The sequence below is a fragment of the Leucoraja erinacea genome, chromosome 3 (assembly GCF_028641065.1).
Source record: "Leucoraja erinacea ecotype New England chromosome 3, Leri_hhj_1, whole genome shotgun sequence".
Taxonomy (NCBI): Eukaryota; Metazoa; Chordata; class Chondrichthyes; order Rajiformes; family Rajidae; genus Leucoraja; species Leucoraja erinaceus.
In genome coordinates, this window is record NC_073379.1 from 27,338,318 (window position 1) to 27,356,268 (window position 17,951).

The 17,951-nt window shown below is 40.7% G+C and overlaps 1 protein-coding gene across 7 annotated transcripts in view; it reads left to right on the top strand.

Annotated features, from left to right (window-relative positions):
• nek1 (NIMA-related kinase 1) overlaps positions 1–17,951 on the top strand; it is a 166,353-nt gene that overhangs the window by 76,191 nt on the left and 72,211 nt on the right. For 4 of the 7 annotated variants that reach the window (XM_055632331.1, XM_055632335.1, XM_055632333.1 and 1 more), the window contains 3 exons: positions 3,059–3,142; positions 9,728–9,811; positions 12,480–12,557. In XM_055632331.1, the coding sequence (XP_055488306.1) occupies positions 3,059–3,142; positions 9,728–9,811; positions 12,480–12,557 (246 nt within the window). The remainder of the gene's footprint in view (positions 1–3,058; positions 3,143–9,727; positions 9,812–12,479; positions 12,558–17,951) is intronic. The other 3 variants (XM_055632334.1, XM_055632336.1, XM_055632337.1) reach the window with 3 other exon arrangements.

The following is a 17,951-nucleotide window of genomic DNA, read 5'->3' on the forward strand; positions in this document are numbered from 1 at the left end:
CATTAGGTACACAAAATCCTTCTAAAACTCCATCAGATGACCTTTCTTCTAACATGACAAGAGGCCATAGTTCTCGCCAAAATTTTTGCAGTGTTTCACTCTTCAACTATTTCTCCGTGTAAGACACATAAAAAATTGTTTCTTTGATAGAATATTTTGACTGAAAATCTTCTATTTTCCCTTTGTAATTTATCAGCCTTTTCATTAAATCAAGCTGTTACAATGTTTTTATATATTGTATCTTGACCTAATCAATAGGCCGAACTAAACATTGGTAGGGAAAAAATTAACAAAATGTTCCATTCACACGTTTTGTTTTCTGCAGAAAAATCTCCCATAAGCTTGACTATTTTTCTGTCCCATTTACAGCACTGATTTCAATTTGGCAACCCCAGGCTAACTGAGATTGTTTGATTAAATGGAACTGATTGGTTCAAAGGATTCGCCTATCTGAAATTGTCTGATTTAGATCATTCCACAGAGAAATATTTGAAATGTGACAGTGACTCCAACAATTAGCTATCATACCTTTTGTATTTGTACACTTCATTTACTTTTGAAGAGATGAAGACACAAATTTAGCATCTTGTGAATTGCTGAGAGATTTTGTTGAATGATGTTCTCTCTCTTTGATTTGAGTTGAGGGAAATATCAAGTGCATGAGGCTTCATGTTGTCCAATTGGCTTGAAAATATAAAGGGGTGGAAGATTGCAATCTTCACGTGGTCTGCCCTGTTTCGACTAATGCAATCAACTCGACATGCAGTTGTCCAACAACTTTAGGCTGTGCACGCCACACGAAAGAAGAAGAAGAAGAAAATATGAAGCTTGTATTCCCTTTCTTTTTATCAATCAAAATCGTTTGCTCCGAGTTCTATGGTGGTGGAACGATGAGCAATCGGACTTTGGATTGAGATTATACATACGACTGGCCAAATGACCATCATGTCAGGAACCAACTTGGATGAAGATTGCTGCCTGGAAGTCCCACACATCATAGATTTGACTGGGCCCCTCAACAAAGCAAATTAGGACACTTGGTTTCTATGGCAAATAGAAATTGACTAGTATTTGGACTACAAATTAAACATTTTATTTTGCTGCCAGAGAAATAGCTATTATCTTAAATCAGTATTCCCAGCTCTAGGCGGCTCTGCAATATGAAATGCAATCTACTTCTTTGGCTACTATTTTTGATGCATTCTTTGGTTAAAACTCTGTACATAATGGAGTTATACCTGTGGCAGTTATTGCAGATTGTCATCACCTTTTGGCATTGGAACAGCTTAATAACAATATTGATGATATTACAAAGCTTTTGTTACAGTCGGAAACTATGTTCATATATGCTAACTGGTTACTAATTGAGAGGAAGAGATCACTATTTTTGGATTAAAAGTTTTGACAGAATTTTGGAAGGAAATAAAATAGGATTTTCAGATCATATAATTAAACACTGAGTGACACCTTGGGCTATGTACTATGGGAAAAGCATTTGGTGCTGACCAACTTATTGTTTTCATTATGTTTCTGAGGTCCTGTTTTGAAGTGTTGCTTCAGCTAAGTGAATCTAAATCCAAACACCATGTCCATGTTGTCCAGTTGACTTGAAAATGTAAAGCTTGTATTCCCTTTCTCTTTATCAATTGGAATTGTTTGCTCCTCTACGTTTTTCCAAAATCTCAAGGCTGCGATGGAATTTTATTATTGTAAAAAATATATATATTTTTGTTTTGAACATTTAGCCCATGTAGTCAATTCAGGAATCCACTATTTTTCTCTTTGCACAACTAATAATCTTGTCCTCTTAAGTCTAAATGATGTCTCTCAGTAAGACCGATAGGCCCATTGAATGTTTCCTGCTGGTTTCTGTGCCTATGTCCAAAGTTACACTGCCTTGTGTGTACATCTTTCCTGTGCTTTAAAGCCTCAATAAGCAAATCACAATCTTTCTTTTTAACTTTTTCTCCCTTGTTTTCAAATCCATCCATACCCTTACCCACCAATATCCACCAACTTTAAACATTGTAAGATGTCTCTGACTTAGAGGGTCTCACCTTGTGGTGATCCTCAGGTTTTGCTCTGCTAATATTAAATTTGCTGACACCAATCGACCGTTTCCCAGCTTTGAGATTTCTCCCTAATTTCAATTAAAATCCCTGCATTTCTTAACTCCTTTTAACTTGTAAGATGAAACCAATTTCATAATACTAGCTTTGAATCCTTCCTTGTGACTCCGTCAAATTTTGTTTGACTTCACTACCAGTGAGAAATGTGGATGGGGTAAGAATTACTCATTAAATGAACAACCATATTGTTCACATTATCTCTATTGATAAATAAAATAAAACCAGGAAATAGGGGGTTGCACATCTTCCTACACAGTACTTAGCTAATACTGTCCTCCTCTGCTAAATCTCAGTATTCTATTGAGAAAGGTAGACACAAAATGCTGGAGTAACTCAGCGGGACAGGCAGCATCTCTGGAGAGAAGGGTGACGTTTCGGGTCGAGACCAGAGAAAGATGTCCAGCAACTAAAAATGTTTATCATTTAAATCGTTATTTTCCCCCCACTATTCAATGATACTTTATTCAAGTAAAGTGTTTCTTGATTAGCACGAGTATCAGAGGTTATAGGTAGAAGGCAGGAGAATGGGGTTAGGGGGGAGACATAGATCAGCCATAATTAAGTAGTCTTGATGGGCCGAATGGCCTAATTCTACTCCTCTCACATGATCATAATCTTTTGAAGTATCATTGATTTTAAATTAAATTGATTTTAATGATAAACTAAATTCATTATTCTAAGATAACCATGGTAATTCTAATCTAGGATATAACAAGTGTTTCTGATTATATCTCAATCAGACTAAATATTAATTTGGTTTTGAAAAAAATTCTTAGTTTTATATTCTTTAAAGGAGTATTTCATACTGTAACTATTTATCGCTAATTGGATTTCAAATATTATATGATCGCATAGTATTGATATTTGTTTAGGCACTTTTTAAGGAAGCGGGGCTTATCTAAAAATGTAACCCCTTGAATGGTAAACAGGGGATCGTGCAAAACCTGGCAGCTATCTATGGAGGCAGGTCCATTTCAACAGGAAGAGGAAAATCCAGAACAAAGGAGGAAGAGGTAGGAGGTCTGCATGTTTCTCACCTTCGTAAAACCAGTGGCAATGTTCTGTCAGCATGTACTCTGAAGGTTGCACGTTCAGTTCAAGCAGTAGAAGTGACACTCTACTTTATTGTCTTCTAGCATTTAAATTATTTAATTTAATCTCTGGGGTTGCTTCACAGTGTGAATGGGTTTTATCTAGTAATTGTGCGGGAATGCGCAAGGATCTCTTGCATGTTGGTATGAATCTGCTGTTTGATTAGGACAAATATTGTTTATTCTAAGTCGTGATGCTGATAATCTTAATTAAGTTTATTATTGTCACATGTACCAAGGTACAGTGAAAATCATTTTGTTTGCGTGCTGTCCAGTCAAAGAAAGAAAATACTATATGTGAATAGTTTGATTATCAATGAAAATCTGGATGAACTGCATAAATATGCGTGGATGCAGCGATGAGTCACTGTTGCACTGCAGCCATTACACTCTTTAGACTTTTAGAGATACAGCACGTAAAGAGGCCCTTCGCCCACCGAGTCTGCCGTATCAAAATACTCCTTGTATCAAAATAAATACACTAAATAAATAGCCTTATGTGCTCCCAGAGTGAGAAATTCAATAGTTTTGGCATTCATGCTAGGCTTTTACATTTTGTTTTCTGATCGCAACTAGTTGCAGTTGCCAATATAAATGCAGAGATTGTGGCATCTGGAGGCGAGAGTGACACCATTGACTTGAAATTGCCGCTATTACTTTGAACACAAATTTCAATGGGTCATTTCAGCCAGATATGTTAATCTTTTTGTTTTAATTCATGCTAATGCTACTTGAGAGGGTTTAAACTAGTCACAGTGGGACGAAAATCTAAGCAGGTCAGTGGGCAGAGTGATTTATGAGAAGGAAGGTTATGGGCCTGTCCCACTTAGGCGATTTTTCACTGTCAAAGTGGAGAACACACACACACACACACACACACACATCCCTCCCCCCCCACTTCCTTCACCAGCCCGTTATGCAGGCGGGGGACAGGGCAAGCGGGGGAGCGCTATCTGAGTGAAATTCACACAGTATAAAACCAATGTGATACAGACACACACCACGATGAACAGGAAGGTTGGCGCTGTAATTTAGATGGCGAAAGCCATCCTTTAAGAGAGGAGTGAGAAGGGGGGGGAGAAGGAGGGAGAAGGAGTGGAGGCAATTTTTAAGAAGCCAGAGATACACGGCTGTGAAGCTCGGCGAACATTTAACATTACCAGTCAGTAATCCTTATAACCATATAACAATTACAGCACGGAAACAGGCCATCTCGGCCCTACAAGTCCGTGCCGAACAACTTTTTTCCCTTAGTCCCACCTGCCTGCACTCATACCATAACCCTCCATTCCCTTCTCATCCATATGCCTATCCAATTTATTTTTAAACGTTACCAACGAACCTGCCGCCACCACTTCCACTGGAAGCTCATTCCACACCGCTACCACTCTCTGAGTAAAAAAGTTCCCCCTCATGTTACCCCTAAACTTCTGTCCCTTAATTCTGAAGTCATGTCCTCTTGTTTGAATCTTCCCTATTCTCAAAGGGAAAAGCTTGTCCACAGTAGTTTTTGAAAACTACTGCTTACATTTCTTTTCCCCAATGAGCCAATTAAATTCACCGTTCAGCACCAGCTACAACCTACGAGAACTTTCGACCGCCTGGCAACCCACTAGGACCTCCTGTCAACCCACCTACGGCACGAGAATTCTCGCTACTCTCCATGGCGGCTTCATTCAGGTTGCAGCTAATTTTTCAACATGTTGGAAAATTTGCGGCGACTATAATGAGACCACGACTAGTTCCCAGAATGTGGGAACTCCTTACAACCATGAAGGCGACTCCCCGGCAACCACCCGCGGACATATGGCGACCATGTGGCGACTGCATAGTTTCCTGCAGTCGCCTAAAAAGTCGCCTACGTGGGACAGGCTCATTAGTAAAAAAAGATAAGGCCAGGATAATCACAACAGCACGAATGATGGTCGTGAATGTATTTATTTCGATGCCAGGAGTATAATGGGTTATGCAGAGGATCTTGGAACCTGGGCTAGTACTGTAGTCATTACAAAAACTTGGTTGAGAGAAAGGCAGGAGTGGCAGCTCAATTTTCCAGGAAATAGATGTTTCAAATATGACTGAGATGTTAAAAAAAAGAAGGGGATTTACTGACCAGAGACAGTGTAATGGCTGCTCAAAGTTTTATGTTCTGTTCTACGTAAAAGCTTACCTGAGCTGAATCCTTGAACAATAAGTTGTTTATTTAAATCGCAGTTGAAACAAGCAGAGCAGCAAAGATCCAATTTAAATTTATGAGCTGAGTTTTCTGATCACTGGCTGTGTTAACAGAATTCAGCCTCTGTATCATTGTATTAGAGATTATAAATGTGAGCAGCGCCTCACATTGGTATTATATAACATCTGATGGACATGCATGTTTGGATTAACTTTAATGTCCCTGATGGAGATTAGCCTTTCTCCAATAAGGCATGTCCAATGCCATTTGTGAACTACCAGTTAATGCCTGGGGCACATGAATTATATCTCTACAATGAGTTAGTGCTTCCATCGGGGGTGGGGGGAAGACACAAAGTGCTGGAGTAACTCAGCGGGTCAGGTAGCATGTAGAAACACAGAACTGTAGATGCTGGTTTATACCAAAGATCGGGTAGATGCACAGAGTATTTTACCCAGAGTAGGGGAATCGAGGACCAGAGGACATAGGTTCAAGGAGAAGGAGAAAATATTTAATAGGAATCCACGGGGTAACTTTTTCATACAGAGGATGGTGTGTGCATGGAACAAGCTGCCAGAGGATGTAGTTGAGGCTGGGACTATCCCATCGTTTAAGAAACAGTTGGACAGGTACATGGATAGGACAGGTTTGGAGGGTTATGGACCAAGCGCAGGCAAGTGGGACTAGGGTAGCTGGGACATTGTTGGCGGTGTGAACAAGTTGGGCTGATGGGCCTGTTTCCACACTGTATCACTCTATAGACACAAAGTGCTGGAGTAACACAGCGGATCAGGCAGCAACACTGAATAAAGTGTATGTCAGGGCTCTTTCTCAGACCAGAAACATCACCTATCCATGTTCTCCAGAGATTCTTCCTTGCCAACTGAGTTATTCCAGCACTTTGTGCATCTTTTTGTAAGCCAGCATCTACAGTTCCTTGTGTCTTCCATGGGGAGGTGAGAAAGAGTTGTAAATGCTAAACAATTTGTAACTTATAATACCGATCAATAAGACTAAGAAGGAAACTTTTTAAGTATAAAATGGACTCTTTCTTTTGGATGATGTAATTTTATGTTCCAAGTATGCATACTATGTAACCAGAATATAGTAAGATGTTGGCTTTGGCTAAGAAGTTGTACGCATGCCAGCCATGGCTTGTAAGTAGCAGTTTTGTAGAAAATGAAGTTCATGCCCACATGAAGAGATTGAAATCGATTCTGACAGTCTCATGATAATACTGGGACTCTGCTCACATGTTCAGGTGAGTCGGAAAAACTGAGTTCTTGTCAGCACCCTCAGAAGCTTGAAGGAGACCCCATGCCACGAGTTTAAAGACTTGCCCCAATTCTCCATTAACGCCATTAAAAACAAATTTAATTGATAAAGTTAGCTTTATCTTTTTAAAACTTAACTCTGTAGAATTGAAATTGTGAATTGGATACCAAACCATTGTTTATCACACGGATGTCTTCATGTTGTAAAAAAAAGATACTTTGTAAATACTAGCTATATTTTTGTATTCTTAAAAAAGAAGTGAGCATAATGCTCATAATTTATTCTCTCCCTCTCAATTCAGTAAACAATTCAGTTAATAAATGCCAATCAAATCTGTATTTGTTAAATCAATCAAAGTTCAATCACATAAGGGAGTCCTAAAGGATCTATTCTGATGTAATTTTTGGATACCAAACAAGGAAGGTGATTACATTGAAGTTCGACCATTATCATTCTGCACACAGGATATTAATGTACAGGACAGCCAGACTGCGAGCCAGGATATAGCAGTCCTTACATTTTTGATTCTCATGGATGTGATGGAATGAATGGTCTCTTTGATGGACCATATGATGAGTTATTATAATCCTTTGATTACGTCGCTAAGGTAGTGAGCAGAGAAAATGTTGGGTAAATACAATGACCATGAGATTAAAAAATCAACGCAAATATGTTCAATTTAGCATAATTGTTCAAGACTGAATTGTAGTTATTCATTCCAAATTGATCATGTATACAAGATAGTAAAAAACGGTTTCATTGTACAGCAGCTAGACTGAGGCGCCAATAATCGGTGTTAGCAGAGTGGATCATGAGCTTCAGTGATGTGGAGATTAGTTTTTATTCCCAGTGTTGAGACTGTATTGTATTGTATTATTTGTTGGGACCCGGCATGGGGGTGGGGGGGGGGGGTGAGTACTTTTTGTAACTTTGCCAGCGCCTTTGTGGTGACTCTTTTGCGTACTTTGTATACAAAAACAATGAATTTCATGTACCCAGGTACAAGTGACAATAAAGTATCATTATCAATTTTGGAATTACTTGCAATGCTAGCAATTATTGGCTATCCGTAAATGCCTTTGAGGTTGTATTGATGAGCCAGCTTCCTGATTTTCCATTTTATGCAGATCTTCCCATAGTACTATTGGGAAGAGAGTTATTCATTGTTGTTTCCATCTCTCTACTTAAAAGAGAATTTCCAGTTGATGGTTATTTAATGCCCTACTGCCATTTCTTTGTTGTCGGTGGAATAGCCATGGATTGTAACTTTCTTTGTAGGCCAAGTAGTGTAGCAGTAACTGCCTGTAGTCTACAAAAGGTCTGCCTCGCAGCCCATTTTCTCCAACCTCACCCACTGGACTCCAAAATCGCAGATCTCCAAATTCTGACCTACTCCATATCACACAAGGGAACCTTCCTCCTTTCTCTTCCTACTGACCACTTGACCCTCATCACATTGCTTGGGAACATTCCTGAGGTGTTTCCCCTTGAGAGCCTGTCATCGACTAGCTGCGAGCTGAGATGAAAGGCAAAATCACATGTACAGTTCCGGTACGTCCATGTAGATTGGCAATTTCAACCTCGTCGCCAACCCTGTCTCATCCCAACCCCACTCTATAGACCCCTGATTGTTTCAGCCTATGGTCTAACTGGTATGGAATGCCATTGCTTTCAAGTACCTCCTCAAGTCAAATCATCTTGAAAATATGGCACAGGTCCTTGTGCAGCCCGAATGCTGGGACTCCCTATCCAACAGCATTGTGGGAGTCGCTTCACCACAAGGACTGCAGCTGTTCAAGAAGTTGGTTTATCAGATTTCTCAAGAGCAATTGGATATGGGCAATAAATGGCCATAAATGTGGAGCGTGTTGGTATGCAGCATTATTGTTCGAGAATTAGTGGAGGTGTTCCGAAGGAATGCAGATATCTACTTAGGATGCAAGGGTGTGGAGGACATTAGAAAGATGGAACTTGAATTTCTGTATAGATCGTGTGCTGGAGTCAATCGATATGTGATCATGAAACTTGGATGACAAAGATAAAGTAGACTTGAGTTCCACTGGGGAGCAAATCATCTGTTTGCTTATTTTCATTTTTTACCAGCCTTTTGTGCTTTATCATTGGTGTTTGGTTGCGTTTCTGCCAATTCGTGCAATTATTTATTTTTAAATTCAAAATTGTATAATGCATCCTTTCCTTTGCTTTGGTGTATTATGATCGTGTTTCTTACTATTTCGAATCTTTTGTTTTGCCTGATCTTCAGCATGCCTGTGTTTGTCAGCATTTGTGAATTTGTATATAGTGATGTGTGAAGAATACAAGCATTAAAAAAATATTGGGTTTTCTTTATTTAAAATGTTACCCAAGTATATATATGAAAGCAAATAACGTTGTAGACTCTGTCTTTGAAGGCCATTTTGAAGAAGTTAAAGCACCAGTTTTTCTCTGTAGATCAATTTGCCCTTGATTAAAACTTAAGTATGCACATTTAACCATGCTTTGTTTTACAAACCAATACCCCGAGTATACATTCTGGTTTACTGGGAAATTATCTAAATATTGGTTTGGATTTTTGATGTTGCATGATGCAGAATTAATTGCTTAGGAGGACTTATGCTTGTTCAGAATTGAATACAAAAACTATAGCCCTTTATCATTTGGAGATTAAATTCCTTCTCTTTTACGCAAGGGGGCGGGGGGGAGGTGAAACATATTTCTGCCATTTATTTGAAGCACAGGTAATTTTATTTTTGGATATTGGAATTGAGCGAAGAGCCTTTGGGAATTGAAGTAGGACCTATTCACCTCAAAATAACATAAGAATGTGGTGAGCCCATATGCTGGCATAAGAGATTAAAACACAAAACCAAAACAAGTACGTAAGAAGTGACCATAGAAACTTAACATTGAGCCCAATCTTCTAAGATATTATCAATTTTAGAAGATTTTTTTTTAAATTTTAGTTTGAATCGCAGGTAAGTAATCAGGATGCAGAATAACATGTTCGCAGAGACCTGTCAACTTCAACCTGGTTTAATACGTATTTATTTCTTTAGGAATATTTGGGGAGGCTCCGACAAATAAGACTTCAGAACTTCAATGAAAGGCAGGAAATTAAAGCGAAACTTAGAGGAGAAAAGGTAAGCCTTAAGTTCCTCTTTATTGTAAAGAAAGATGTGTACAAGAAAATAGCAGGAGTCATCCTTCTGACCTGTCATTCAGAATGATCATGACTGATCTATGCTGACCCTGACTTCTCTTAGCTAGTTCCCTATAACCCTCAGTTCCACTGTCTTTCAAATATTTAGCCATCTATATTTAAATATATCTCACGATCTGGTCTGCACCCTCCTCAGGGGTGAGGCATTCCAGGTGAGGACTTCCAGGTATTCACCACCCAATGAGAGACCACAATTTAGTGCAGCTCTATTTCAAACAGTCCCTTATTTGATTTGGTAGCTTTGTCCCCTTGTTCATGACTCTTTCTCCTCCTCCCCCCCCCCCCCCCCCCATCCCCTCCCCCAGGAAAACATCTCAACACGTTCCCTGTCAAGCTCCATCAAGATCTTGTAAGTTTGAAAATTGTCACCCATCATCCTTCTAAACTCTAAGAGACTGTTTAGTCTCCCTCTCATCCCTTGGATTCCCTTTTTGAACTGTTTTCAATAATACTACATCCTTTTATAGATAAGGGGTCAAAAATTGTGCAACGTGTTCCAGGTGTGGCCTTGGCAATGCCCTGTACAAGTACATGTACAACCATGCCGGGCCCCCATTGTCTTCCCCTCCACCCTCACGCTCATCAACTGCCACCGAGAACTTCGCTGCCGTTGTTGAGGTCCCTGTTGCCGCCGCCGAGTCTCCCGCTGCTGCCGCCACCGCTGAGGCTCCTTCAGCCCAGACAGGCCTCGCCAACCGGCTTCAGCGCAGCCCCCTGGGAGGCCTGTGGGGCGAGTCGGGCCAACTGGGGTGCGTTCCAGTCTTTGGTCGTCAGCGACACAGTTGTTCCGCGGGTGGATCTGGCCCGTGCGGCTCCCCGGGACACTCTCGCCGATACTTGTTTGTCTTTCCTGCTTGCTTCTTGTGATTCATGCACTGGAACAGCTAAATCCCTCTTTTAGACAATAATAAGCCTTTTGATTCCTCTAACTGAAATTCACGACCTCGCACTTCCCACAATGAACTCCATTTGCCAAGTTTTGGTCCAATCACTCAATCTATCTTTATCCTATTACAAAATCATAATATTTCATTTCATTGCCCTTCCATCTCTTTTTGTATCATCAGTAAATTTGTCATCCTTTCTCCAGATCATCAATGTAAATGTTAAAACAACAAGGGATAAGAACCAATCCTCAAAGGATTCAACTGTTTGCATCCCTCCAGCCTGAAGAGGACCTTTAAAACATTTTTTTTGAGATTCAGCACTAAAGCAGGCCCTTCGGCCCACCTAGTCCACGCCGACCCGCAATTATCAAGTTCACTAACACTATCCTACATTCTAGAGACAATTTATAATTTTACCGAAGCCAATTAACATACACCTGTACGTTTTTTGGAGTGTGGGAGGAAACCGGAGCACCCGGAAAAAATCCTGTGGTCACAGGGAGAATGTACAAACTCCATACAGACAGAATCCATAGTCAGGAGTGAACCCGGGTCTCTGGTGCTGGAAGGCAGTGGCTCTGCTGCTACGCTACTGTGCCACCCTATTCCAACTGTTTTCTATATCACAGCCAGTTTTCACACCATGCTAACATACTTCTCCAATACCTTGATCGCTTAATGTATGTATCTTGTCAAATACCTCCTTAAAATCTTTCTTCAACCTTCCCTGCCCAAGCTCAAAGAATTTGAGCAAGATTATCAAAAATGATTTATCTTTCATAAAACCATGTTGACATGGTTTGATTATATTCTGCTTTCCTAAATGATTAGTTATTTTCTCTTTAATTATTTACGAAAGCATCTCTCCAGCGATAGATTTTGAATCATCAGACCGATTAGTTCCATGCCTTCTGTCTTCCGTTTTTAAGCAAGGGAGACACATTGGCTATTTTCCAATGTTCTCCCAGAATTTAGTGATTTTTGAAAAATGTCAACCAATTGATCTGTAATCTCTGCAGTCACTTCTTTTAAAACCCATGTGGCAGACACTTGGTTCCCTGCAATTTATCCCATATTAGCCCCTTGCATTTCTCTAATAATGTAGGGCATGTGATTTGGGATTTTTACAAGTTCCTTCCTATTTTAAATCAGCAATCAGATAGCAGTTAGAAATCAACTTCCTAGTTGAAATTTCTTCGGGATAGTTGTAGTATCCTCCATGCTGACGATTGGTGGCATGGCAGCACAGTGCTGCAATGGTAGAGTTGGCGCCAGAGACCCGGGTTCGATCCTGACTACGGATGCTGCCTGTACGGAGTTTGTACGTTCTCCCTGTGACTGCATGGGTTTTCTCCGGTTTCCTCCCAGATCTCCAAAGACGTGCAGGCTTGTAGGTTAGTCAGCTTTGGTAAAGAATGAAAGTTGACTGGTGTGTAGGATAGTGATCGTATACGGGGATCGCTGGTCGGCGCGGACTCAATGGGATGAAGGGCCTGATTTCGTGCTATGTTTATAAATGAACCTAAAGACCAATGTAATTGAGACATAAAATGTATGTTATGGAGGTGTGTACAATTAAAGACTATATACACAACTGGCAGGAATGAGGGCATGTGTTCAAGGACAGTAAATGTACTGTAAGCACAGGAATATTTTGAAATCTATTATAGTGTCAAGAATTTGCTCATTTGTGTAATTTAGTGTGACAGTGATGGTTCTGATGGACAGGAATCCAGTGATGAGGCTGAATTCAAACGCAAGAAAATTGAAGCACTTAAGGTAAGATGTGCCAACTACCTTGCAGTTGTAAGTCTGAGCCTCTTTGGACAACCATTAAAATGATTTTCAGTCTGAATAATTTGGCTCTGAGAAGGGTACTGATCCTAAACGTCACCTATCCATGCTTTCCAGGGATGCTGTCTAACCCACAGAATTACTCCATCACTTTGCATGTTTGTTTTGTAAACCAGCTTCTGCAGTTCCTTGATTCTACAATACAATAATTTTAATTGACTGAGAAAAAACATCCAGCATTTACTTTGTTGCAAATGTACTCCCAAAAGCAACAAACCTCTTATAGATTAAAACAATGTTGGCATCTAGCACTGAATTGTCCTGATTTGCATTTATTTAATCGGTATTTATTTAATGCAATCGGTTCTCCCCTGACCCAGTCAGTGGTGTTTGCTGATGTTTTGTGGTGTTTCTATTAAAATCCCAACATTTTTTTTGGAAGAAATTCCCAGTCCTTTACCATCCCATCTACTGAGAAAATAGGAACAAGATCTGGCCACCAGACCCCTCAAGCATGCCCTGCCATTGATGATGATCCTTGATCAATGCTGACCTCTTCTATGCTAGTTTCCCATAATCCTCAATTTGTCAAATATTTATCTATTTCCACTTTAGATGTATTTAATGATCTGGCCACCACCACCCTCGTGTATAGAGTATTTCAGGCAGTCAATGTCCTTGTGAAATATCCTCTTGAAGAAATATCCTCTTTTTAGTTTGAACTAAACTACAGATACAGGGATGCTGTCTGACCCACTGAGTTACTCCATCACTTTGCAGCGCGGAAACAAGCCCTTCTGCCCCACTGTGCCCGCGTTGACCAGCAATCCCCGTGCACTAAATCTATCCTACACACACTAGGGACAATTTAATTATACCAAGCTAATTAACCTACAAACCTGTTCTTTGGAGTGTGGGAGGAAACTGGAGATCCCAAAGAAAACCCACGCAGGCCACGTGGAGAACGTACAAACTCTGCATAGAAAAGCACCGTAGTCACAATTAAACCCGGTCTCTGGCGCTGTAAGGCAGGATCTCTACCGCTACACCACAGTTCCGCCCTGCACCTTCAAGATGATGAAAACGTTAAATACATTTTCAAAGTGCATCAGAATATATTTTATTTTAGCAGCTTATTGATCATCTGAGTGGTCTGGCTGAAGATGAGCAAATATATTTGAACCCATTTAACTGATCCAGGTGCCCAAGCATGATGGTGTTGAACCAAATTGATACAAGAAGTGCAACAACATTTGAGTTGCACATTTTTCAGGGCTGTGTGTGCTCCTTACTTGCTGACGATGATTTCCTTTTAGGTAATTTCATTACAGTTTGACACTGTATTCATGGTGCACTAATAAGCTTCTATGTTTTGACACAGTATATCAGGATTGATAATTGGAACCACAATTGTTAGTGCCAAACTCCAGTAAAATTAGATAAATGTTTTTAAGAAGGTGTTAAGTTAATGACAGGATTTATTCATTAATGAGCAATTGACAAATTATTCAGTAACAAACAAGTAACAAGCTTAAATAATTGTGCTGGAAAAAAAATCAGTGAGTCAAACAGCATTTTTGGTGACAAACCCCTGCGCATAGAGTCGTAGATGTAAAACTAGAAACTGCCCCTTCAGCCCACTGCATCTACAGTGGCTTGCAAAAGTATTCATACCCCTTGAACTTTTCTACATTTTGTCACGTTACAACCACAAACGTAAATGTATTTTATTGGGATTTTATGTGATAGACCAACACAAAGTGGTGCATAATTGTGAAGAGGAAGGAAAATGATACATGGTTTTCAAATGTTTTTACAAATAAGAAACTGAAAAGTGTGGCGTGCAAAAGTATTCAGCCCCCTTTACTCTGATACCCCTAATTAAAATCCAGTGCAACCAATTGCCTTCAGAAGTCACCTAATTAGTAAACTTGTGTGTAATCTAATCTCAGTATAAATACAGCTGTTCTGTAAAGGCCTCAGAGGTTTGTTAGAGAACATTAGTGAACAAACAGCATCATGAAGCCCAAGGAACACACCAGACAGGTCAGGGATAAAGTTGTGGAGAAGTTTAAAGCAGGGTTAGGTTATAAAAAAATATCCCAAGCTTTGAACATCTCACGGAGCACTGTTCAATCCATCATCCGAAAATGGAAAGAGTATGGCACAACTGCAAACCTACCAAGACATGGCCGTCCACCTAAACTGACAGGCCGGGCAAGGAGAGCATTGATCGGAGAAGCAGCCAAGAGGCCCATGGTAACTCTGGAGGAGCTGCAGAGATCCACAGGAGATCCATTAGTCGTGCACTCCACAGGTCGGGAGAATCTGGAAGAGTGGCAGGAAGAAAGCCATTGTTGAAAAAAAGCCATAAGAAGTCCCGTTTGCAGTTTGCCACAAGCCATGTGGGGGACACAGCAAACGTGTGGAGGAAGGTGATGGGAAGATGGATGGAGCCAAATACTTGGAAGAAAACCTGTTAAAGTTTGCAAAAGACTTGAGACTGGGGCGGAGGTTCACCTTCCAGCAGGACAACGACCCTAAACATACAGCCAGAACTACAATGGAATGGTTTAGATCAAAGCATATTCATGTGTTAGAATGGCCCAGTCAAAGTCCAGACCTAAATCCAATTGAGAATCTCTGGCAAGACTTGAAAATTGCTGTTCACAGACGCTCTCCATCCAATCTGACTGAGCTTGAGCTATTTTGCAAAGAAGAATGGGCAAAAATTTCAGTCTCTAGATGTGTAAAGCTGGTAGAGACATACCCCAAAAGACTTGAAGCTGTAATTGCAGCGAAAGGTGGTTCTACAAAGTATTGACTCAGGGGGGCTGAATACTTTTGCATGCCACACTTTTCAGTTTTTTATTTGTAAAAAAATTTGAAGACCATGTATCATTTTCCTTCCACTTCACAATTATGCACCACTTTGTGTTGGTCTATCACATAAAATCCCAATAAAATACATTTACGTTTGTGGTTGTAACTTGACAAAATGTGGAAAACTTCAAGGGGTATGAATACTTTTGCCCACTGTATGTGTGTACATTATGCTTACCTATACTAAACTTGCCAGCATTAATTGCAATTATTTGCGCCTTGCCCATTCAAGTGTCTATCCAGATGCCTCTTAAATGCTGTTGCCTCTCATATCCCCTTTAAGCCTCCTCCCTCTCACCTAAAACCTATGCCCTCTAGTTTTAGACTAGTCTGTACAACCCGCCTTGGCGTCTTCAGCCACCTCCTTGATCTTGAGAGTCTGCCAAAATGAACTTGCTTTGATGAACTGGTTGAAATTGCTTAGACTGTTGTTAAGCTCCCTGCTAAGAAAAGCTTTCCTTTTGCCTTGTCATACCTTAATTAAATGTCAACCTTTACGTTAAAGGATGTTTTTTCAAACCATATAATCAGTTCTCAAAGCTAACATTGTCCAGTCCTGACAAAATCATTGTAAATCCTCTTTTTTGGCAATATCGTGACCAGAACTGTCCTCTGTCAGTGGCTTCTAACATGTTAAAGACAATTTTTTTTTCAGAATCTATGCCATAGTTAGTCATCTGCAACCTTTAATATTTAGGCAGTTGTTTTCACTTCTCTGGCATTTTCATACCTATCCTACTTTCTTGTCATCACCACTTAGAGGTCCGGAGACATGCTGTTATCAAAGTTCTGTGGCTCCTTGAAGGTCTCTTTTAACATTCTGCCTCCGTCCTTTTGACGAATCAAACTATGGAGCCTTCTTCCTCTTTGGCTAAATGTAAAAGACCACTTTGCTTCTATTTCAAGAAGTGTAGGGAAGCCATTTGGCTCCCGACCATCATTGTACTTGGCCCAGTTATTTTAGAATAATACAGCATAGAAATATTCCCTGTGACCCACACGCCCATGACGACATTTCTGCCCCTAGGCACAAATGCCATTTTCCTGCAGTGACTCTGCATCCCTCCTTTTAACTCACTTGAATGTTTTCTTTCTGGAATCTTTAATCGTTTTATACGTTTGTTGCTAGAATGTAGGTGGGCACCCAATTTTCATGCCTTTGTAAATGCAGTTTTACAGACGGCCATTAGGTGGTGTTCAAAAACTGCAATTCAGTTTTTGTTATCTCCCTGTAGAAAGAAACGATGCCAGGTTAGCAAAGATAAATTGGAAAACTGTGTCATAGGGAACAAGTTATCTATGTCACTCGAAGGTGATTAACAAAAGCATCTTTAATATAGCTTCTGTTTTAAACATTTTCTTTTGTTACCTTGAGTTTGCCCTTCAGAGTTTTCCAACTGAGCATCATGCATTGACTGCAGGACACGACAGCTGCAGAGAATTCCCAAAACTGCTGGAATGTTAGATACAAAATGCTGGAGTAACTTAGCAGGTCAGGCAGTATCTCTGGAGAAAAGGAGTAGGTAGCGTTTCAGGTCGGAGTACTTCTTTAGACTCTCAGACCAGGTACTGACCCGAAACATCACAAATTCCTTTTCTCCAGAAATGTTGCCTGACCCTCTGAGTTACTCCAGCGATTTGTGTCCATCGTCAGTATAAACCAGCACCTGCAGTTTATTCCTACACTGCTGGAATGTTTGTAGGTTGTATTGAATATGGAGAATATTTTTTTAATTCTTACACCTAATTGGAAAAACTATTCGAAATCTGTGGCAGAATTATGGCCTGTCAAGATACTTTTTAATTAAAACAAAATTATGAAACTAATTATGACCAAAGACATAGGAATAGAATTAGGCCATTAAGCCCTCCGTCCTTTGAGTCTACTCCGCTATTTGATTGTGACTGATCTATTTTTCCCTCTCAACCCCTGTCTTCTGCCTTTCCCCATAACTTTTGACGCCCTTAAGGGCCTGTCCCACGAGCATGCGACTCCATGCGGCATGCGCGACCAAACCAGAAGCGGGGGCTGCGCGGAGGTCGAGTGAGTGACATGAAGTTCGAGCCAAGTCCGCTGGAAGTTCGCGCGTGACGTACGGCGTCGAGGCGGCTGCGGGCCAGCAGGCCGTTGCCGTGCAAAATCTTTGAACACGGTCAGTTTTTCGGAGTCCCGTGCGATGTCGGGACCAACTCCGCACAACTCCATACGGCTCCGGAGATCGAAGTGGGACCGGCCACGCGAGGCCATACGGCTCAAGCGACCACATTAGGTCGTGCTTGCCGCATGCTAGTGGAACCGGCCCTTTAGGTCGCACTTGCCGCATGCTAGTGGAACCGGCCCTTTAGGTCGTGCTTGCCGCATGGAGTCACGTGCTCGTGGGGCAGGCCCTTTACTAATCAAGAACCTATCTATCTCCGTTTTAAAAATACCCAATGTCCCACAGCCTCCGCAGCCGTCTATGGCAACAAATTTCACAGGTTGAACATCATCTGGCA